The 25,474-nt window shown below is 34.6% G+C and overlaps 1 protein-coding gene across 2 annotated transcripts in view; it reads left to right on the forward strand.

The window, feature by feature from the left end:
- NAALAD2 (N-acetylated alpha-linked acidic dipeptidase 2) overlaps positions 1-19,213 on the forward strand; it is a 55,591-nt gene extending 36,378 nt beyond the window's left edge. The window contains exons 14-19 of one of the 2 annotated variants that reach the window (XR_013404555.1): positions 325-416; positions 2,521-2,565; positions 4,338-4,602; positions 8,120-8,201; positions 9,093-9,185; positions 17,894-19,213. Coding sequence is in view for 1 of the 2 variants with exons in the window: in XM_001082880.5 (XP_001082880.4) it covers positions 325-416; positions 2,475-2,565; positions 4,338-4,602; positions 8,120-8,201; positions 9,093-9,185; positions 17,894-18,083 (813 nt within the window). In the remaining variant the exon portion in view is untranslated. Of the gene's footprint in view, positions 1-324; positions 417-2,474; positions 2,566-4,337; positions 4,603-8,119; positions 8,202-9,092; positions 9,186-17,893 lie in introns of both variants that reach the window. The other variant, XM_001082880.5, reaches the window with a different exon arrangement.
- The last annotated feature ends 6,261 nt before the right edge of the window (positions 19,214-25,474 follow it).

The following is a 25,474-nucleotide window of genomic DNA, read 5'->3' on the forward strand; positions in this document are numbered from 1 at the left end:
ATTAAAATGGCGTTTGTAAAAATTTTAAGTTCTATTTAAAAGTTTACCAAAATAAGTAGGCAATTACACCTTAGGGATATGGCAAAATTACCAACACAGGTAGGCATCATGAATAAAAAATAATTTGGGCTAGATTTATTTCTTGCCATTTGCAAAAAGATAATTTTTCTATAAATAAACATATATACATGTGTACATATATGTACATACATATATGTACATACGTCATTAAAAGTAGTTGATGACAAATAATATATAGTTTTATTTTGGCATACATGTAGTTGCTTCTACCCCTAATTTCCAGTATTTGATTTCTCTTTCTAGATCCCCAGCCCTGATGATGGGTTTGAGAGTAAATCACTGTATGAAAGCTGGTTGGAAAAAGATCCTTCACCTGAAAGTAAAAATTTGCCTAGGTAAGTTACTGGTGTGCACCTTTTCTACTGTAGGATAAATTATAAATTCTGCTCTGCCTCTTGTTTCTCCAAACATGAAATTCTCAAGCGTTTCATCAATAATTTGAATCAGAAAGGATACTAAAGAATTCCTGGCTGAGCACGGTAGCTCATGCCTGTAATCCTAGCACTTTGGGAGGCCAAGTCTGGTGGATCACCTGAGGTCAGGTATTTGAGACCAGCCTGGCCAACATGGCAAAACCCTGTCTCTACTAAAAATACAAAATTAGCCGGGTGTGGTAGCAGGCGCTTGTAATCCCAGTCACTCAGAAGGCTGAGGCAGGAAAATTGCTTGAATCGGGGAGGAAGAGGTTGCAGTGAGCCAAGATCGTGCCATTGCATTCCAACCTGGGCAACAAGAGTGAAACTCCATCTCAAAAAAAAAAAAAAAAAATTTTCTGTCTAGTTTTGTTTTGCTGATTAGCCAGCACGTGAAATCTTTCAGCCTGTATTAGAGCACAAATAGACCTAGTTTTGCAAATTTTTAGTTGAAATAGTTTCACTACATTATTAGCCATTAGTTAGCATTCTTGCATAAAATTTCATTTAGTTATGTATTAGGTGTATTAATATATAACTTCAGATGATAATGATGAAATAAAAGACAAATGCTAGATTATTTGCTTGTACATTTATTAAGGAGCATTATCAATAAACACCAAATTGTGTCTTTACCTGTGATTTAGAATTTATATAAATATTATTTTATTTTGTACGTCTTCTCATTCATGCTACAGCAGCTTTCTTAAATTTATTTTATATCTATTTGTTTTTATTTTCTTTTTTCTAAACATTATGTAATAAAAAGTATATATTTGTTTTCTACTGCAATGCCATTTCTAATACAGACTGAGCATTCCTAACTCAAAAATATGAAATCTTAAGTGCTCCAAAATCCAAAACTTTTTTAGCACCAACATGATGTCCCAAGTGGAGAATTCCACACATTATAGTACTTAACACAAACTTTGTTTCATGCACAAAATTACTTAAAATATTATGTAAAATTAAGTTCAGCCTATGTATATAAGATATATATGAAATATAAATGAATTTTCTGTTTAGACTTGGGCCCCAACCCCAAGATATCTCATTGTATATATGTAAATATTCATAGTCTGAAAAAAATCTTAAGTCCAAAATACTTCTGGTCCTAAGCATTCCATGTGGGATACTCAACATGTACAAGCAAATAATAGTAACAGTTTATAGCTTTATTCCTCATTTCAAATTGGTCTTGTGAAAGTTTGAATGTGGGTCCATTATAAAAGTTTCACATGCCAATTCAATAAAAATAGTAAAATACAAAAATGATTTTTAAAATATTGAAGAGGTCAGTCTCAAAAACACATCTACTAATCTAATAGTTTGGAAATATATAGTTATGTTATTAATGCACATGCAATTTTATATTGTTTTCATGACTTACCATTATTTTACTAAAAATTTTTCATGTCTTACATCTTATTTATGTATATGCATATATATGTGAGGGACAGATCAACAGATAGAGGTTTCCTAATCATATGAAAAGAAATAAATTATAATTAGATTTATTTCTAAAATGAAACAAAGCACATTTAGATACTTCATGATTTTAAAAGTAGACTTTTGTGGCAATTTTCTTACTAGATGATAGTTCTCTGAGGGCAGGGCCCACGTCTTCGTTGTTTTGCCCTCTAAACAAAAATGTAAATGCTGAAAATATGATGGAGAGCATCATCACCAGATGCAGTCTTTAGTGGCACGGCCCAATTCTTGTTATAGGTTGGTGCAAAAGTATTTGCAGTTTTTGCCATTACTTTTAATTTTACAGCAGTTTTCCTGCAGATTATGGGAAAATGTCTTGAGGGTGGTTGACTTTTTCTAAATTCTTGTAAATGTAACATATAATTCCTTGCTATTCTTGGGACAGGATTCCTTGTCCCATCTATTTAAACTTTGTATCATTTACCTATTTATGCGTGTGTGTGTGTGTGTGTGTGTGTGTGTGTGTGTGTGTGTGTGTATTGCATCTAGAATCAATAAGCTGGGATCTGGAAGTGACTTTGAAGCTTATTTTCAGAGACTTGGAATTGCTTCAGGCAGAGCCCGTTACACTAAGAATAAGGTAAGCCACTTTATCATTTTGAATATATAACATTTCATCTACAGTCCTTTAGCAAAGAATGTCACTGAGTTGTTTGGCACCAGACACCTGGTGGATATGGCCTGGGAAGAGTTCCCAGGGATAGAGATAGACTGCATGTCCCTTTCCAGATGAACAAGGAAGTAATTTGAGTAATTTTGTGAAAATTTCATTGTTAGGGTTAATCAAAGAAATGATAATTCACAGAGTAATGCCAGACACTTAGCTGGGTATCAGAACCAAGCAGTTCACATCCTTTTCCTGATATGTCAGAAAACTCTCATTCTCTAGACTAATCTTGCAGGCTCTGATGTACTTTTCATGAGGAAGAATGCAGTTGAACATATTTTGGTCAAGAGGAGCATTAGGGTAAGATTCATTATGGTGGGTAGCTCCTCTTCATATTCCCACTTCTGCCTGTCACCTGAGTCAAGGGCTCTTGGTTGGGAAATACAGCAAGTTTCTCTTTTAACTCGATCCCCTTTTTTGCTCTGCACTGACTGGTTTGCACCTCTGTCACACAGATATCCTGATGATATGCAAGTACTTGGATATAACCAACATATATCATCTTTGCTCATCAATGCTATAAATTATTTCATAAACCAAATTGAAGACTACAGTAGCAGACACAGATTTGTCATAGATTTTAATCAATCTTCAAATCATAATTGCAATACACCTAAATTTTGCTTGCCCATTATATGTATATCACTTGCAAATCTGACTATTCAGAATACAATAAAGAACAAAGAAATAAAAGCAACTCCAGATTAACCCAAAATAGATAGATAAACTCAGAATACTAACATTCATTACACTTAATACATAAAAGATATGTTTTAACTCTTTTTCAAGGCCTGTTCACTTTTATACTCTGTCTTCTGTAATTGGATCAAAGTTATCTAGTTTCTAAGACTACTTTAGATTAGAAGCAGACAATTAGATAGAAGGAGAAGGACTGATATGGGGATTGCTTTTTCGTGATACTAAAAGCAGTAAGAACGATAGCCCTATAAAAAGATGGCAAATGGTAAAAACTAAAATTACAATAGGCAAACCGAAGAACTAAAAAGAATATTTATACAGGATACTACTATGTAATAATTCATATTCATAATGGTACCCTTAATTATGTAATAAAGTTTAAATGACATTTAGATATACACTGTTTGGGAAGGAAGGGAAGTTACTTTAATAAATCATCCTTAAGTTGTATACTTAGCTGGCCAGAACCTTTTTTTAACCAATCAATTGATAGATAACTTTGAACTATGCTGAGGTGCAATTTGAATATGTATTCCCTAATTTTAGTTATCGAAGATACAAGAAGAAGAATGTTCAAGGTGTAGCATTTTGAATGAAGTTTACATAAATTATAAAACAAATAATGAGAAAAAATTTAAAATCAGTGAATATTTGGCTATGGTGTTTTCATTATTAGCATTTTGCCTCATTGTGATAAAACTCAGGGTGTTATATGGTTGTATTTTTTCTTTTTCATTTTTCTTTTTTTTTTTTTTGGATTTTTAGTAGAGAAAGGGTTTCTCAATGTTGCCCAGGCTGATCTTGAACTCCTGAGCTCAGGTGATCCTCCTGCCTCGGCCTCCCAAAGTGCTAGGATTACAGGTGTGAGCCACCACACCTGGCTGGTTGTATTTTTTTCTATAGTTATTTTTATGCTTACATAAAAATATTATAATGTGAATATGTAATGTTTATTTATACTTGCCTCCCTCCACTTTTTTTTTCAGAGAACAGATAAGTACAGCAGCTACCCAGTGTACCACACAATTTATGAGACATTTGAATTGGTAGAGAAATTTTATGACCCCACATTTAAAAAACAACGTTGTGTGGCTCAATTACGAGGAGCACTGGTATATGAGCTTGTGGACTCTAAAATCATTCCTTTCAATATTCAAGACTATGCAGAAGCTTTGAAAAACTATGCAGCAAGTATCTATAATCTATCTAAGAAACATGACCAACAATTGAGAGACTATGGAGTATCATTTGGTAAGAAATATTTGGGCAGATATTTTACAATCTTTAATTTGGAGCTTTAAAATATTATCTCCTATGATGATCAATGCATATTGTTTCATCCTAGAATACATATTTGCCTTACTTATTTTGACTTCTACACAAAAACTTTAAACAAACACTTATTAAAGAATCTGATTTAATCTGGCATGTATAGAATGAATCCATTATGGCTGAGTTATTACCACAAACATTGGGATGGTAAACATTTTTCCTATATTATGGCCTTTAAAAACATTTTTACTGGTCAGGCGCAGTGGTTCACGCCTGTAATCCCAGCACTTTGGGAGGCCAAGGCAGGCGGATCACGAGGTCAGGAGATTGAGACCATCCTGGCTAACATGGTGAAACCCCGTCTCTACCAAAAACACAAAAAATTAGCCGGGCGTGGTGGTGGGCGCCTGTAGTCCCAGCTACTCCGGAGGCGGAGGCAGGAGAATGGTGGGAACCCAGGAGGTGGAACTTGCAATGAGCCGAGATCATACCACTGCACTCCAGCCTGGGCGACAGAGGGAGACTCCGTCTCAAAAAAAAAAAAAAAAAAAAAATTACTGTCATAGAAACAGTATTAGAAAAATGTAACATGATTTGTAAAAGATTGAGAAATAGAGAAAGCCACAAATTCTATTACATACATGTTTTTATTATCAACAATGTGATTATTACTGCATATATCTTTTAGTATTTGTCTATATGAAACTTTTTTTACATGGTTATAAGCATTCTTTTCTTTTATTAATGACTGTTTAGTGGTTGCTCTTCTGCACTGTGCATCTCCTATACAGCAAGGATGAATCATAATGTAGTGTATGTAGTAGCATTGAGGATTGAGTTTGGAAACGGTTTGCCTGGTTCAGATACTAGCTTTATCATTTCTTCATTGTGTGACCTTGGGAAAGTTACTTAACTTCTCTATGTGTTAGCTTTCATACAATGAAAATATAAAAAAGAATATATCAACATATCATGTTTCAGAGATCATTGTGGAGATTCAGTTTGATAGTATATAGAAGCTGTGGTGGGTGGCGCTTACTGTTCATTAAATGTTACCTATTATTACTGTTTTATTACAACCATTGTCTTTTATTATTCTGGGGGCACATATTTTAGTATATACCCAAATTATCAAATATGCACTGAGTTTCTACTGTGTACTAAGTACTATGTTATTACCTAGGAGATATAAGTGTGTACAAGGCTCGGTCATAGTTCTAAGAAAGCTTAAAGTCTAACACGAGGAAGAAGGCAATATGTAGATAATAGGTTATTATGGGGATATGTAGAGAGTACTATAAGAATGCAGAGAATGGGTATGGAATAGTAAGGACTTCTGAATATTACTATATAAAGGATTAGTAATCTTTATATAATATGATTATAGAAAGGATTAGCAATTACAGCAAGTCTAGAAAAAAATGGTCTAGAAAAAAAATGAAGCAAATAAAATGTGTTTATATCAATACAATTGGCGTAGCTCTGCAATGATGGGGGAAATAAGGGGAGATAAAACCAGAGAAATAAGCAGAGCCTACAGCAAAATGGACATTCGTAGTTCTGTGGCTATTCAGCAGCCAGTTGTCTTCCTAAATGCCCTGATTTCCTTTTGGTGAATGATGTCTTATCAGTTTTTATAAGTCAGGGTCCAATTAAGAGACAGAAACTACACAGTTACAGTGGAAGGGCTCGCTTTATACAAGGTTAATTCCTCTACCTACTTACTTTCTTAGAGGCCTGGTTTGATCTGTTAATGCCTTTCCCTGTCATATTTTCAAAAATCACCATTACTGTTGGTGACTATCCATTAGATTAATTCTTCTTATAGCTTTTCTATTTCAAAAACATTTCTTCTGCCAGATGTGCCCCACTTCCTTCACAATCAAAATTCTTCATTTAGTGCCAGGCAAAAACAGTTCCTGAGAAAATGTATTAGTGTAGGAATGAAGGTATGATTAATGAATGAATGGATAAATGAATACATAATCTACACTGTCTATGGTTTTGTTTTTACCTCTCACTAGCCAGTCCACTGTGCTGTCTTATGTCCTTTCTACTCTAGAAAAATTGCTCTTGTCAAAGTCCTCATTGACATGTGTCACTAATCCCAGGGACACGTTTCAGTTATCTGTCTTGACTTCTGTCCTGGATTTGAAATTTAAAATGCTGTCTTCAGCATTCTTTTCTCATAGTTTCTATTGCATCTATTATTACATTATTTGGTTTGAACATGGCTTAAAAACAACAATTAAAACTTAAGGAAAATCTAGGACCAAAAGACTAGGACTAAAATCTGGGACTAAAAAGGTTTTTAAAAATACTGAATATACTTATACCGAATGTACCACCTACTAGCTAAAGCATTTAGAGTTCAGGATTTCCATTAGGTCAGACCTAATAGAAATTAGGTAATAGAAATAGAAATAGAAATCCTTTCCATTAGGTGTTACCTAATAGAAATCCTGAGCTGTAAGTGCTTTATCTATAAAATGAGTATCGTTATCTCCTGATTTGCTTGTACCACAGGATTGATGCAAGCAACAAATCAATAATGTATGTTTAAAGTCCTGTGTAGCAAATATGGAAAATAATAAATACATTGTTGTAATAAAAATATAATATACAGTCACCCCTCTATATCGGTGAGTTCTGCATCCACATATTCAACCAACTGCAAGCCAAAAAGAATCAGAAAAATAAATCCACTAAGTTTCAAAAAAGCAAAACTTAAATTTGAATTTGTTGTGCTCTGAGCACTACATTGAATCCACATGAATGAAGTGATATATAGTCATTTTATTAGGCATTATAAGTAATCTAGAGATGATTTAAAGTATAGGGGAGGATGTATGTAGGTAACAGGCAAATACTATGCCATTTTATATAAGGGAGTTGCTTCCATGGAATACGGTATCAGCAGGGGATCCTGGAACCCAGGCCCCACTGATAGTGAGGTACGACAGTACTGAGAACCTAATTACTTTTCGTAGAAGTATTGTGAATTAAAGAAGAGTTTGACAAGACCAAATCTGATCCTCTTTCTCAGTATCTGGATATATGTTTGTCACAGGTTGCCTGTTGAACAAGATCTCAGATACACTACTTAAAAACAAAAATTGATATTTTTTTGCCCTGTAATAATTACAGAATCATACCTTAGCATAGCTGTATCCAGTGTCTAGCATATAGTTGTTGTCCCAATGAATGAATTAATGAATGAATGAATTCTGGGTTTGTAGTAAATTATGGGTTAAGGAGTTATTTGTGTCCTAGATTTTTGAATGTTATTTTCTTTAAGAAAGAATTTTACCATTTTTTGTTTTCATACAATATTTCTTTGTTATATTCTACTAATTTTCATGGATCTGCAAGAAGACTCAGTACAAAAATGGCTTCGACATCTATGTGGTTATATCAATCTGGAACAGGGAGGGTGGGAAAGCGAACCTCTGAAATACGAGCTAATTTCTCTTCTGCTTTTCTATTTTTAAAAAAGATTCCTTATTTTCTGCGGTGAAAAACTTCTCAGAGGCTGCTTCAGATTTTCATAAACGACTTATACAAGTTGATCTTAACAAGTAAGTTTCAAATCCCTACTTAAAAAAAAAAAAGCTATCTGGTTACTAGAATGAACTGTTTTCATTCATATTAGTTTGTAATATATTTTACAAGTCTTTTGTTCAGTACTCCTATGTACCTGTTTAGAAATTCTTTTTTCATTGATGAGGTTTTTTTGCATTTTATTTAATTTATTGCCACTTTCAGATTGAAAATAGTTTCAAAATATATTCAAAGTAAATACCATGTAACAAGCATAAATTTATCCACAAATGTGTCCATGTCACATTTGTTTTTTCAGATGTAATCAGAATAAACTTTGCCACTTCCCATATTGGAAGAAAGCTATAAGTAGTTTTAAGGGACCTCATTCTCCTTTGGATTGTAGGGGAGCCCAGGGAACTTATTCAGCTCCCCAAATGGATAGTCTGAGTGTGAAAAGGGATTCCCTATCCATTGCGTGCAGCTATCTCTTACCCTCCTGACAGACTTCTGAAACCTTCATTCACTCTTTGTTGTCCAGCCTTTATCTGCTCCTTTCTTCCACAGTAGAACTGAATGACTTATCAGGAATAACTTGATAGCTCACTTTGTCTACCTTTCCAGGAGGCCTGGCTATCCTCCTAGAAAGAAGTATAGAATGTCTTTGAGTTCTTTTTGATTGGTGTGTGATCTAGAAATATGTAACAAACGATTTCCCATTAGGTCTCTCTGCTGACTGTAAATATTAGAAGGATGACCCTGCTATTGTTTGTGGCTCACCATGTAAAGTATTACTGTGTTAATATTCATTTTGTTAAAAATTGATCAATTTTAGAAATGTATTTTCCCAAGCCTTGTTTTTATTTAATATTATTTTGAAACACGATTCTGCGGTTTGGGTTATAATTATGTATATGTTCTTCTCAAAGTCCCATTGCAGTGAGAATGATGAATGACCAATTGATGCTCCTGGAAAGAGCATTCATCGATCCTCTTGGTTTACCAGGAAAGCGGTTCTATAGGTAAGGAAACAACAGGTGCCAAATACATCACTGTGACCAAAACCAGCATACCTAAAGTTGGCTTTAAACCAATGCCATTAGATGGGTGAAAGACAAATATGTATACTCTAGGGAATTTGGGTAAGATTGTACATCTGATAATAGTATAATACATATTAGAAAAATAACTTTCATATTGTTTATTGCTTTGCTGTAAGTGAAAATGGTAAAGGCTAGTTGAAAAAGAACTCGAACAAAATCTTCAAACTGTAGAATCTTAAAGGGAATTTTAGAGCTCATCTAGTTCAACCTTCTCATAAATCCTTTTTATAGAATCTCAGATAGTTATCCAGTCTCGGAATCTTTTAGTGATGAGAAGCTTACTACTGCATGAGGAAGCCCATTTCACTTTATGAAAGGTCTAATTATTAGAAAGTTTTCTCCATAAAGATTTAACATCTATTTTCCTCTTTGAGTTTGTTCTATTAAAGTCAAATAAGTCTAGCTCTATTTCCATATATTTTAGGTTTTGAGATGGTTCTCAACAATGGTTAGATTTCATTTTTCAGCTTTATGATGGTGCAAAGGCAATACACATTAAGTAGAAACCATACTTCAAGTACCCATAAACCACTCTGGTTTTCATATTCAGTGTAGTATTCAATAAATTACATGAGATATTCAACACTTCATTATAGAATAGGCTTTGCGTTAATTTTGCCCAACTGTAGGCTAATGTAAGTGTTCTGAGCACACTTAAGGTAGGCGAGGCCAAGCTATGATCTTTGGTAGGTTAGGTGTATTAAATGCATTTTTGACTTGTGATATTTTCAGTTTATGATGGTTTTATCAGAAAACAACTCGTTAAATGACGAAGCCTCGGTATTCTATTTTCCTTTCTGTATCTCTACATCATGTTCTCTTTCAGTATCTTGGTTGCATCCCTTTGGATGATCACTATTTTCTCAAGGGCCTTCTTAAACAGTGGTTCTCTGGTGGAAATTATAAAGGTCCTAGCATTCAAGGCCAGAAAATCTATATCGTATTTTCTATATTCTAGTTCACTTGCAGATGGGTGATTTAGAGCAAGTAACTTCTAGGGTTTTCCCATCCGAATTAAGATGATGATAATTGCTACTTTGCAAAGCTATTTATCATCAAATAATATGCAAAAAAAGGTCTATATGTTACCTTTCCTATAAATGTTAATGATTAATATTAACATTTAGATAATTACAAGCACAGGCTTTTGGAACCCAGCTCTGCCACATACTTCATGTGACCTGGAAAAATTATTTCTCTAAGCCTCAGATCCCTCAGCTACTAAGTGGAGATTATAATTGCTTTTACCCAATAGGTCTGTAGATTTAAGGCATGTAGAAGATTTAGCTCAAGACGGATGCACTCAATAAATGGCAGCTATTTTTATAAATAATAAATAAGAACACAAATGTTTGTTTCTTCATTGATACAAATGAAATAGCAATGATCAATTATTTATAAGAATCAAACAAAAGCCGAAAGCAATATCTACAGTGTTTGTTAGTCCTCTCAGGTGTTATTATTCTCTTTATATATTTATTTTTTATTTATAAGAAAAAATCTATATTTTGTCATTATTTGAAAAACTCAGGCTCTATAGAAGCACATAGAATAAAAAGGACCAGTGCTTCTTCAGCATTCCCCCCTACTCCCTACACCCAGTTCTGTTATTCTCTTCAGAGAAACTCAATGTCAAGAGTTTGGTGTAAATTTTAATGCATTTATATACATGTTTATCTATGTAGTCAGCCCTCTGTGAGTTCCACATCTGTGGATTCATCAACTGCAGATAGAATATATTTGAAAAAGAAAAAAGAATGGTTGTGTCTGTACTGATTTACAGACCTTTTTTGGGTCATCTGTTTACCTAAATATAGTAAACAACTATTCTATTTGCATAGCATTTACATTGTATTAGGTGCTGTAAACAATCTAGAGCTGATTTAAAGTATCTGGGAGGACTTGTATAGGTTATATGCAAATAATAAGCCATTTTATGTAAGGGACTTGAGCATCCTTAAATTCTGGTATCCAAGGGGGATCCTGGAACCAATCCCCCATGGATAGTGAGGAGTTACTGTATATAGTTCCATATACATTTACATATACATATTACATTTACATACTATATATTGCAAATATTTGCATAAAAATGCACACAACACACACATATAAACACATTTATATTTACATAAACATCTGTTTACATATATTTACACAAATTTACATAATCATTTATATTTACACGTATAAATATGTCAACCTGTTTATGTCTACATAAATAACGTATGGGACCACACATTATTTTATAATTTTATTTTTTTCCGTAAGAATATATCTTAGGCTGGGCAAGGTGGCTCACACTTGTAATCCCAGCGCTTTGAGAGGCCGAGACAGGAGGACTGCTTGAAGCTGGGAGCTCAAGACCAGCCTGAGTAACACAGCGAGACCCTGTTTCTACAAAAAAGTTTTAAAAGTAGCTGGTGTGGTGGTGCATGCAATCCTAGCTGCTTGGGAGGGTAAGGCAGGGGGATTGCTTGAACACAGGAGCTCAATGTTACAGTGGAGCTAGGACCATGCCATTCACTCCAGCCTGGAGGATCTCTAAGACTTTTCAATTTTTTTTTAGAGAAAAGATTTGACTCTTGTGCAAATATGTATCTACCTCTTAGTTTCAGATTAGATTTTTCCACAATTATTTACTATTATGAAAAATACTGGCATTGTATGGATGTCCTTGTATCCTATTTGAACATTTGTTAATATTAACATATGTTAATATGACCCAGCCATCCCATTACTGGGTATATACCCAAAGGATTATAAATCATGCTGCTATAAAGACACATGCACACGTATGTTTATTGCGGCACTATTCACAATAGCAAAGACTTGGAATCAACCCAAATGTCCATCAGTGACAGACTGGATTAAGAAAATGTGGCACATATACACCATGGAATACTATGCAGCCATAAAAAAAGATGAGTTTGTGTCCTTTGTAGGGACATGGATGCAGCTGGAAACCATCATTCTCAGCAAACTATTGCAAGAACAGAAAACCAAACACCGCATGTTCTCACTCATAGGTGGGAACTGAACAATGAGATCACTTGGACTCGGGATGGGGAACATCACACACCGGGGCCTATCATGGGGAGGGGTGAGGGGGGAGGGATTGCATTGGGAGTTATACTTGATGTAAATGACGAGTTGATGGGTGCTAACGAGTTAATGGTGCAGCACACCAACATGGCACAAGTATACATATGTAACAAACCTGCACGTTATGCACATGTACCCTAGAACTTAAAGTATAATAATAATAATAATAATAAGAAGAAGAAGAAGAAGAAGAAGAAGAAGAAAAGAATAGCAGCAGAGAGGAGAACTTCTTGGGAACTTAACATGACCAGTATCTGCATAACCAGTCAATGTGTGGGATAAATATGAATCCAACATCAAAAAAGGACTCTCAGCTGTGCACAGAGGCTCATGCCCGTAGGCCCAGCACTTTGGGAGGCCAAGGTGGAAGGATCACTTGAAGTCAGGAATTCCAGACCAACCTGGCCAACATGGTAAAATCCCATTTCTACTAAAAATACAAAAATATTAGCTGGGCGTGGTGGCACACACCTGTAATCCCAGCTACTTGGGAGGCTATGGCAACAGAACCACTTGACTGAACCCAGGAGGCAGAGGTTGCAGTGAGCCAAGATCATGCCACTGCACTCCAGCCTGGGTGACAGAGCGAGACTCTGTCTTAAGAACAACAAAGACTCTCAATCATCTAACACATATTTCTATTAGCATGTGCCTGGGAGGCATTCTATTAGCATACAGCTGGGAGGACAAAAGAGGGCCACTTCCATGATATTCCACACATTTGACATATTTATCTAAAATGATCCTGGCCACAGTTCTGACGACTGTAACAAAATCACTTGTTCCCTTCCACTCGGAGTCATCCATTTATCTATGCTCTTCCTCATTGCAGAAAAAAAATGTATTTATTTCATGAGAAGTGATGTTTTAAATTTTTAAAAATGTTAAATTCCTTCATATCCATCCCCTCCAAGGAGAGAAGACTTACTATCTGTAAAATTAAAGAATAGCTTAAACTTATAATAATCAAATGCCTGTAGTACCAGCATCAATCAGTGAATTAAGGCTATGCAATATACAAAAACTCACCCTGGCTTGCCATCACATATCAGCTGGGGACAGGAGTACTAGGGTTATTTGGTAAATGGTGCTGACAAAATTATTTAAAATATTTGGTAAATAGTATTATATTGTTCCTTCTTTATTCCACAAGGTCAGTTACCTTTATCATATTAATTGGCAGACAAAATAATCACTTTCTTCTATTTCTTGCCAATATTTTCATGGCAATTATGTATCCTTAATAATTGTTAATTCCTCAAAAAAACAAAAACAAAAACAAAAACAAAAAACTCTATAATCAGGACCTGGGATTTCAGGGTGAAAGGGTAAACACATTTTAAATTTTGATTAGGTTACTGCCAAACTGTCCTCCAAAGACTACCATATTTTTAAAGATGCATTTTGAACTATTAGCTCAATGTTAAGATTATATTCTAACGCTAATTCATATTATTATGTTTTAGTCTACTGCAGTAGTATGGAAATAAGTTCTTAATGATTGTAAGGATTACTTTATGGATTGATATGACATATTGCATATGCACACTTTTCCCAATAACTGCTAAGATAAATGTAGCTGTAATAGCAATTTCAGATACCCAGAATTTTTCATTTGTCTTAAAGAATTTATTTCAAAATGACTTTTTCCTCATCAGGCAATGTAGATCAGGTTAAAAATGATCTTGTAAATCTTATAAACCTAAGAGTAAAAATTTTCAGTTTGTATAATGGATCAATGACATTTTTAAGCTCTGCTATTTCATGAACCTCAAGAATGGAGATATTACCAAATTTCTAGTGTAATAAAATTGTTCTACCATGTAGAATTGAGACTAAGAAAATTAGACGAATCTGATATATATGTGTATAGCCATTATATATATGTATGTACATTACATATGTATGTATTGCTAAAGGAAAACCTTAGCCAAATTATATTTAACAGACTTTAATTGAGCAAAGAATGATAGACTCAGAGAGACTCCAGTGCAGCCATGTGATGGATGCAGAGTTATAGACAGAAAAAGGAAAGTGACATACAGAAAATGGAAATGAGTGACAGAAACAGCTAGATTGGTTACAGTGCAGAATTTACCTTATTTGAACAGTTTGAACTGACCCCCTTTAACTGGCCAAAACTTGGTGACTGGCACAAGAGTAGACTCAGTCTGTTGACAACTCCATTTAGGTTATAGTTCACTATATACAGAGAAACCTTTAGACTGAACTTAAAATATTTAAGGAGGCAGCTTTAAGTTAAACAGTTGAGATTCAGTAATGAATAAATCAGAAAACACTGTACATATTTTAAAATAAAACGTTAATGTGAAATATATAAAACATTCATCTTAAAATTCAGAAGTATAACTAAATGTTTATTGAATAAAAAACATGTGTCTTAATCCATTCCTGCTGCTGTATCAAAATACCTGAGACTGGGTAATTTATAACAAACAGAAATTTATTCCTCACAGTTCTAGGGGCTGGGAAGTACAAGGTCAGTGTCAGCCAATTCAATGTTTGATGAGCACCTGTCCCATACATGGCATTTTTTTCAGGGTGTCCTCAGTTGGCAGAACAGAGAGAAGGGCTAGTTAGCTTCCTTCATTCACTTTTATAAGGGCTCTAATCCCTTAATACTGTCACACTGGAAATTAAGTTTCAACATATAAATTTGGGGAATGAACACATTCAGACCATAGCAGCATGCTTGATAAATGTTGCAAACTTATTTATTTTTGAGTTGTGGGTAATATATCATAACTATCACAACAAAGGCAAGTAATGAATCCTTCCTTATCTACTATTCAGCTCATTTTCTTTATTCTATTACTGCTCTTGTTTTTTCCCTAATGAAAGTTCCACATAAATTAATTGCTCTGTGTGGTAAGCCTAACAATGGCCTCCCAAAGATGTCTATTTTCTAAACACCAGAACCTCTGAATATGTTAGGTTACATGACAAAAAGGAACTAAGGTGGCAGATGGAATTTAAAGTTACTAATCAGCTGAATTAAAATAGGGATAGTATTCTGAAATATACTGGTGGTCCCAATGATGCAATCACAAGGGTCCTTAAAAGTCTTCTGCAAGAGGCAGGCAGGAGAGAAAGTTAGGGTGATGCCATTGCGAAAGACTCATTCTGAAATGCAGTTGCGGATTTTGATGGTGGAGGAATGTGGGAGGCCTCTAGAAGCTAGAAAAGCAAGGAAAAGGATTCTCCTCTAGTGCCTCCAGGAAGGAATGTGGCCCTGATCATACCTTGATTTTAGCTCAGGGAGATTCATGTCACACTAACTGTAAGATAATTTTTTTTAAGCCACTAAGTTTGTGGTAATTTGCACAGCAGCAATATAAAATAAACATACTCTGTAATGGAATCTAAAAAGGAATAAATAAAGCTTACTTTCTTGCAAACATCAAGTAAAATACTGTAAAAGTCTTTAAAAACTGCAAAGCATTTGATTATGAAATTCTAAGAACATTTGTGGCCGGGAATGGTGGCTCATGCCTGTAATCCCAGCGCTTTGGGACGCTGAGGCGAGTGGATTACCTGAGGTCAGGAGTTCAAGACCAGCCTGGCCAACATAGTCTCTACTAAAAATACAAAATTTAGCCAAGTGTGGTGCCAGGCACCTGTAATTCCAGCTACTTGGGAGGCTGAGGCAGGAGAACTGCTTGAGCCCGGGAGTTGGAGGTTGCAGTGAGCCAAGATCGTACCACTGCACTCCAGCCTGGCCAACAGAGCAAGACTCTGTCTCCAAAAAAAAAGAAAAAAAAGAAAAAAAAAAATTTGCATTATCATAACCCATCAGTGAATACTATGTACTGAGGGAAAGGTTGAGGAAAAAAGAAAGACTATGAAGTGTTGACTGTATTCTCTAGTCTGCTACAGTAGTTCTTGATGCCTCTTTAAAATTCAGAAATGTTCATTGTGGAGGGTAATTAAATCATCATATACTTGAAACCTTGCGAACTAGACCAGAGTTTGAATTCTCAGGGGTCTAGAATAGCTATTTGAGTCCACCATTTCATAAAAGGTATTTGAGCTGCTTAAGCATTACCAATTGATCATTTCTTTTAGCTTGCTGCCTGCTTCTCATCTGAGAAAATTATGGAAAGGATTTAGCTTCAGAATAATAGCTAATATTTACTGAACACTTATTAAATGTCAAGCTATGCTTTTCATCCAACATTTGATTCTCACAACAATCCTTTTAGGACAGTACTTTTATCACCACCATTTTTAAGATAACAGGCACAAGGAGGTTAAATAACCAGTACAAAGCCACAAGGCTGATAGCTGATAGTATTATGATTTTTAAAAAACAAGCAGTCTCACTCTACAACCCGCTCAGATACTACTCTATGCAGTCTATATTATTTCAATTATTTTACACATCTGGGACAAGTTTAGACAACTTAGGCAATTTGCCAAAGGTCACTGAGATATTAAATGCCAGATCAATGATTCAAAGGTTATTCGCTTCCATCATCGTTTTTTTTTTTTTTTTTTTTTTTTTTTTTTTTTTGCTATACTCTTGCTTTACAATTCTCCAGAAGAGGGTAAGTATACTAAGGAATATCTATGACTTGCATCTCTAATTTCTTGACTCATATACCCGTCAGGATACCAATGCTTATAAACAACTTGGCACATATACTGATTTTAATTAAAAATAAGATCCATCTGAGGCCATATTAAGATTTAAAAGCCAAGATAATAAATCCTGATGTACTCTGGTAAACCTGAATGAGTGTTATGGATTTATCATTAATACTGACTTATATGGAGGTCTATATTACTTCACACAGATTTACTCTAGAATAAGCTCTGGGGTTTGACTGTTGGACCTAATTCCTGATGTGAGTATTTAATAAAATATATCGCTTTCTGGAAAGCAAAATGCTACATACTTACTGCGGAAAGACGCTTGATCCCTTGAGCTACTTACGTTGAAAGAGAAAAGCAATTATACAACTTTCTTTCTAGATCAAAAGTTGAGTGTCTTACTTTTGTGGAATGTACTTCATTATCCTTGCCATTTGTGACATTTTGAAATACAGGCTTCTATAAATACTTGCTTTTTAATGTCTAAAAAGTATTGGGAACAACTGTCATTCTTGTTTATTTTTAAAAGGCAACACGAAAATAAACTATCTTTCTCAATCTCCTCTTGTTAAAAACATCCATAAACTTACATGTTATCACCATGTTTGTGGACGCTCACGGGCCGCTTAACGATTATTCTGCACAACCTACAAGAGTCTACTTTCTTCCGTCTGTTTTGGGTTCGCAACATGGTATGTGATTTCTGAGATATGTCTTAGCGAATGCATATTGTTAGCTCCTTTCCTGGCTTAAAATTATGATTTGCATAAGTATCTCAAATCAATTATAGGAACATCTTATAGGAACAAAAGTGAATGTCACAAGGAAACATAATGTGGACTAAACAAAAAGCATCTAAAATGTACGTATACACTTTAGTTTAATTTGCCTTGTTTTCTTCCTTTTAGGCACATCATATTTGCTCCAAGTAGCCACAACAAATATGCTGGAGAATCATTTCCTGGAATCTATGATGCTATCTTTGATATTGAAAATAAAGCCGACTCTCGTTTGGCCTGGAAAGAAGTAAAGAAACATATTTCTATTGCAGCTTTTACAATTCAAGCAGCAGCAGGAACTCTGAAAGAAGTGTTATAGGAAGGTCTCAAGTGGCTAGCCATTAAAGGTGTTGCTGAAAGTCTAAGGATAAAAATTCACCCTTCTGATAACTTACGAAGCCAGGGTGTTCTAAAATCTTTTCGTGTCATGTTTTGATTATAGGCTTTGGTCTTTTCATCTGCAGAGCGTTTTTTTTTTTGCTCTTTAAACGTTAATTATATTAGCAAAGTGTTAATCTAATGAAATAAAAAACTCCTGTGTGGCAAAAAGTAAAAGAAAAGTCCCTAAATTATAGCAAGGAACGTGAATTCTCAGACATTGCAGATGTGGGAATGTAAAATGGTTAAACCACTTTTGAAAACAGTTTGGCAGTTTCCTATAAAGTTAAACATATACTTTTACTTTAGGACTCCAGAATTCCACTTCTAGGTATTTATTCAAGAGAAGGAAAAACCATGATCACAGCAATACTTGTATGCATGTTCACTGACAACCCAAATGTCCATCAACAGATGAATGGATAAACTGTGGTATATCCACACGACTACTTACTACTCAGCAATAAAAATGAACTTTCAATAAATGCAATATTATTGGCAGACATTGTTGAAAGAAAAAAGCCAGACAAAAGCTACATAGAATATGCTTCTATTGAGATGAAGTGGCAAACTAACCTGTAGTGTTAGAAATTACATTAGTGATTGCCTGGGCAAGTGGCAGGTTGGGGAGGATGGCTGCAGAGAAGTATGAGGAAACTTTCTCCAATAGATGAGAATTTTCTGTATCTTGATCTGAGTGGTAAATTGTAAACTTAAAATGTATATATAATTTATTGTAGGAGAATTAAGCCTCGATAACTGTGATTACAAAAAACACAAAAAACAAGTCTGGCAAGGAAACCAGAATCATATACCTTCTCTTGTGAAATCACCATGAAGTGTGAATGGTCAGGAAAAAGCCAGTAATATTCAGAAATTTAATACTTTCAGCTCTACTGAATAAACATATAAGTCTGATGGGTGATGAAAATAGCTACTACAATCTTCACACTGTAACTCCTGTAAAGAATGTATGTCAGAATCTGCAAACCTTCATGCAGAGCCCAACGACTCAATTACATGTTAAACTATGATTAAAGCTTCAATAAACTTGGTTGTTCATCTACTTCACCAAAACGAGTTAAGAATTAAAAATTAGAAGAGCCTTCATAGGCAGGCACAATAACTAAAATAAGAAATGATAGCTCAAAGCTTAACTACAAGGAAAAACTGTTACCCTTGCTCCCAGGCCAACAATACAGTTTAACTTAAAACAGTGGGGGCATTTAGTTTAGGGGCATTTTCTATACATCTCAGTATTACTAGAGGTATTTCACTGATCCCCTACAATAAAATAAGTTGCAAGTATAGCAATGGTTCTGTCATCAAGGTAACTTTTAAATACGTTCCATTCCTTCTGCTTAAAGAGGCAATAAGGCGTGTTATTTATGAAGTATAAATAAACATACACAATTAAGACTTTTGTAAAAGTTTTTCTCAAATCTAGGGAGTTAACTTCACTACCATGCTACAGTACCAAAGTATACCACTTTAACTTTTGCCTTGAAGCATTGTGTGGTAGAAAAAATACTGCATTAAGACCCATGAATCATACTATCTACTACCCAACTGAATAGATCACTACATATCTCTGGGCATCAGTTCTCTCCAATTCTATCATTTCTAAAGGAGACAAAGCACAAATGTTTGGAAATCTCTTGGGTGTTCTTCCTACTGGTCGTTTTCCTGAAGACAGATGCAAGCTGCCAAAACAGCATACGCGGTTTGAAATATGAGTTTGGGGTAAAATAGCAATCATTGCGATTTAATTTTTCCTTTAATTTTTAAGTTTTGTTTTTATAATTTTTAATCAATATCTGATTGTTAGCAACAGAACAAGTGATTGTGTGGCAAGCACTATAATCAATTCAGGACACTGAACATAGAATATGTGTTATCACATGTTAAATAGGGTATATGTTTGGACTTTTTTTAAAAAAATTTCCCCCTAGGCATTTGAGATCAGCTGAATTAAGCAGCTAATCATTATTCCCCTTTCATCTCATTCCTTGGTCCAAGTCCTGAGAGAGATACTATCTCTCTTAAGGATACTTAGGAAATAATGACAAGGAAATATTTTGCTTGTCATAGTATATTGCCTGTTTTAAGACCTACTTTTAAAATCAAATAAGCCATAAATTATTATTATGCCATACTTTTAATCATTTAACCTAAATGTTTAATCAAAAGTTGTCTAATATAAAAACTAGTAAGCAAAAAGCATGTGAAATGCATGTATATACTTTAACCAAGAAATTCTAAAAATTGGTTTCTATAGAGACAACTGGACAGAATGACAATGTGTGTGACACAACAGTGTTTACTACAGCATTTTTTATCATAGTAAAAAGTAGTAAAAAAAGGTCACAAGCTAAATATCAATGGAGAATTGATTATAGTATAAAAATGAACATAAAATGATTACATATACATTTTTCATGTATATGGTAAGTTGTCCATGACTTAACACTGGTTTAAAAAAGTGATAAAACTAAATATATGAATATCAAAATATCAACAGTGCTTGCATTTCGGTGGTAGACTTTTATGTGACTTGTACTGTGTACTGAATTGCTAAAATTTTTTACATCAGAGTATATTCCCTTTTATAAGGGGTAAAATAATAAAAACTACTGTTTTCATTTTGAACAGACAAAAGTACAGGGTTCTGGGATTCAATACAGTTCACAAATAGTAATCCTATTTTATACCCTTGAAATGTATTATTCTGAGGATACAAATAACACTCATTTATATATGCACACATGAGCCATCTTAATATTTCCATTTAGTGCAGAATTTCAAAAATATCAATCGATCCTTGAAAGTACAGAAATGAATTTAGGGTAAAATAGTAACCTTTGAAATAATTACGGTACTGTATTAGATTTGTCTTTTTCTTGTAATTGCTTTTTAACTTTATGGACTCATTGATCTTTTTTCTCTTTTTAATAACTTTTATTCATCTACTTTTTCCAATTCCCAATGTGATTAAATTCAGAAGAACAGTATCTTTCAAGTAAATGATGCAAAACTTCCTTTTACATCATCTCACTTCCTTTCCCCCTTCGTATCACAATTATACAATCCTAGCCAGAATGATCTACCTAAATGTCATCATGCTATGTGCTGTGAAAAAATCCTTCAATGGGGACCTCCATTACCGAAATGATGTGGTAGTACTGGCAATGGCTCCCAGGTTCAATAACTAGGAAAAAATGGATCAAATGCAAAATACACTAGAGATATCAAAGAGCTGTGGAAGCACTTAAGACTAGATGTACTAAAAGTCTTTGAGTCTAGCTAGCTAGCTGAGACTACCAACTGTTTTTTTTCCTGGGAGCATTTGCCAATTCTAGGCATGGACTAAAGATCAGGCTTGGTGTGGACTAAAGCACTTTACTGGTGAAAATCAGCAGGACTTTTACTGACTGCATGATCTATCATGATATACTAGAATCTAGAGGAGCCCCAAACCCAATGCTGAGTGAGACTAGAGCTTAGGGGTTAGGCAAGTAAGTTTTCTGAACAGGCCAATACCACCTCTCAACGCCAGGCTTCTTCATATCCTATTCTTTCTCCCTTCCCCTCTCTTGTATTTATCTGGCCACCTCCTGTCTTTTTTTTCCTCCTCAGGACTCTACTATTTATCCTTCACGAAATCCAACCATAAAAATCTACCAAATATGCACCACAGATACTTTCTACAGGCTTATCTTTGGCATAATTTTTATTTAACAACCTCTTATTTTCCTTGTTGTATCCTTTCTTGGAAGCGGAGTCTGTTTAATTATCTCCAGCACACAGGAAGTGACCTGGGTGCTGAATAAAACAAAATAATTAAGCAACAGAATTGCTATATTATTAAAGACGCTTACAAACTTTTATCTTATTTTCAATAAAATCTACACATTTTACACCTATCAACTCAGAACAGTTCATTGGGAGGGGAAAAACTACTAAAAAGTCTAACTTCAAATGAACTCTGAATTTCCTGCTAAATCATAAATATGAAAAGCAGACCATCCATGTACGCTAGAGGATCTCTTTCGGAGAAGTGTCCTACAATTTATAACATTTTACAAGTGGTTAAATCCATTAAAACTTCAAAAACTTTTAGATTGTCTTTCTCCTGTAATGTGATGGGGTATCTTCCCTAACTTGCTAAAACTGAGAACCCAGCTAGCTTTACATAATTGAAATGAGTGAATTTGTTTCTAATTCACTAATACTTGATTTTAATGAATACTCTCACACCCACAAAGTGTCTTATGTTAGCTGCCTTCGTTTGTGGCCTTTTAATAATCCACATCTAAGAATACCGAGATGCAAAAATTGCTCAGAGTCCAGATGATAGTAAGGGTAAGGTTATTTCTAGGGACGAGCATTTAGAACTGCCTGCCTGCAAGGGACAAATTTACTGCCATGGGCCTTTTACTTTGACTCAGTCCTGCAGCTCCAGAATCCATAACCAATTTCTGTCAACTGCCCATTGGACCTTTAGAGGTTCTTAGTAAGAAAATCAATGGCTCAACTGACTATTGAAAGCACGTTATCTTCTCATAGTAATTTAGTCATTTAACTAATATTACGAAATAAAGGAATAAGCACTAATAATAAGCAAATGGCCGTTTAGATTCTGGGTTTTGTGTGGTGACTTAGGTATCTTCAGCGTCATGCTTAAGAGTGTAAGGACTCTGGAATCAATTTCTAATTTTTAAATTAAATTTCACCATTTGCTATCGATGTAACCCCGGAGGCAAGTTATGCACCTTTCCTTTGCCTATGTTTCTCCATCTGTAAAATACAGGTTATATTGTAAATAATCATGGTGATGTTCTGAAGAGAAAAGCTATCGTAAGCGCTTAGCAAAGTGTTTGGCACATTCTAATTATGCAACAATAACAAAAATAGCTATCATTATATCCACAGCTTCAAGTTACCTCTTATAACTAATACTTCCTAATTCCTGTGGCTAAATTACAAATTTCTGTTCAAGGGAATTAAGTCCTGTGATTAGACACCTACTTTCCCTGAAGGTTTTAAAATTATCTTCAGATTCTGGCTTTGTCTTCCCAATGGCTTTCTGTTCCCTTAAATTTGTTCTCCATCTCTGCCCCCAATTATTCAGCTCTTTCCTACAGATGATTTTAAGTAGCTTTACTGGGGGTATGGTAGAAAGGGGACTTAAAGAAATCTTTAAGGCATCAAAAATAGTCTAAGTTGATCTCTAATATGAACTGAGTAGTCACGGCTCAATTTGTTACTGGAATTCAGCTTTCTTTAGTAGGAAGCCTTTTAAGGTTTTACATAAAATTATAGTGATCCCATTTGTTACTGTCAGCCTAAAGAACCATTTAAAACTTGTGGATTTTCTTGACACAGACAATTTCTACATTTTTCTGTACCTTAAGAATGTATCATGCCTAGTTTTATCAATCATGTTTTATCATTGATACTAACAGAATCAAGGGTCTGTGGTAGATTTATTTTGCTTTTGCCCATCCAGCCTCCAACATTCTGGAAAAAGAATGTTTTCATAAGGGGACCCATTACAGATGGTTTGGGTGGCACACTGAATATTTAGCAGGTGAGCCTAAATACTCCTTTATTGGATTTACTTATTCCTATGCTTGTGTACTCCAAAGCAGGGATTACCAGTTTTTTCAATGAAAACAAGATGCCCTCAAAGTTCAGAGTGCTATCAATGTTGCATCCTCAAAGTCAGCTAGTGAATTTACATTACTGCCTATTATGATTCTAAATCCTGACAGCCAGACAAGGTCTGTGAGCCTCATATCTTACCAACAGCCTGGAACACTTCATGAGGATTTGTAAACATTCCTTGGACTCAGCAGTCCCTTGAGAAAATCATTTCCTCCAAAACCTGTGTCTATATTCTCTATCTTGTTTAAGCTCTCCCTCCATTCCCAAACCTAGGAATTATCTTAAATTTTCATCTAAACCCTAATTCCTTTCAAAATCCTCAATCTCTCTTCTCTTCCTACTGCTTCTGCTGTATTTCATGCCCTCATCTTAACTGGTCTGCCTCTACACCAACTCTAATTGTTCCCTTCTATCAAAGCTAAATTTGATGGTGTTTTATTGCATGTTTTATCTAACACAGAGGTAAGAATTACTATTTACAAGCTACATATCACTATCAAATGAAAACTTTTGTGCTTTTTGCAGTAAGGATTCTGAAACTTTTTTGGAGGCTGTTAAGAAAACCTAGAGACCCCAAGAGTCATCAAATCACAAGTAGTGAATTGGCTATTATATCCAAAACCATCCAGGCAAAGTGACTACATAATTTTATAACTTAACACAACAAAAAATTTGTTCCTAGTTACCAAACACATTAAGAGTTTTCCATGCTATATGCCCATGTTATATAAAGCCTATTCACTCAACTGACAAAAGCAGCACAGAATAGTGGTTAAGAGCATGGAACAACACAGAGTCAGGCTACATGACTTTGAAATCTTTATATCACATTAGTTTGAACGCTAGGTAAGCTACTTAACCAATCTCATAAGTCAGTTTCCTCATCTGTAATGTAAGAATAAAAGAATCTACCTAATAGGGTGGTAAGGAAGATTAACAAGTTAATCATAAAAATAAAATCTGAATACATATGAAACTACAAAATGAAATAAGCAAAATGAAGAAAAGCATCAGGGTGTTAAAAAATATTAATACACCAATCTAACCTCTCTAATGAAGGAGGGGAAAGTGCCTCAAGTTCAGGAAGGTTTCCCTTTTCCAGACTCAATCACTAATCTTACTTTTATCAGCAAAGTCTTTAAAAAAGAATTTAAACAGTTAAACAACATCTCTGCCAAATTAAGAAGGAATGACAAATTGAATTGACACATAATCTTTAAGCAACATAAAAATGTTTAAGGCTGGAAGTTATATTTCTTTTCAACGGACATTAAAGGTGGCCCACTAAATGGAAAAACTAAGAAAAGTCCTTTGAGTTTTTAGTGAAAACATGGTCTTCAGAAAAACTGTTCTTAAAGATAGTCTTCACAATGAAGAATTCTCCTAAAAAGTTAAAATCAAACAATATGCAGAAGAAAACCTACGCAAGCCTGGTATTTTTGAGACAGTGCCATATGTATAAAGCCATAGGCATATACATAACTAAAGAAGGCAAGCCATCCAACACCACCAGATTAATTTAAGTTGTAAGATACCTGGGCAGTAGGGAAGCAGTCAGGGATAATGAACAACAACAACAAAACCCTATCTATCAAACAATCAAAATAAATGAAACAGAAAAACCTATTAACAAAACCTAAAAACAAGCTGGACTTAATAGCTTGC

The sequence above is a fragment of the Macaca mulatta genome, chromosome 14 (genome assembly GCF_049350105.2).
Source record: "Macaca mulatta isolate MMU2019108-1 chromosome 14, T2T-MMU8v2.0, whole genome shotgun sequence".
Taxonomy (NCBI): Eukaryota; Metazoa; Chordata; class Mammalia; order Primates; family Cercopithecidae; genus Macaca; species Macaca mulatta.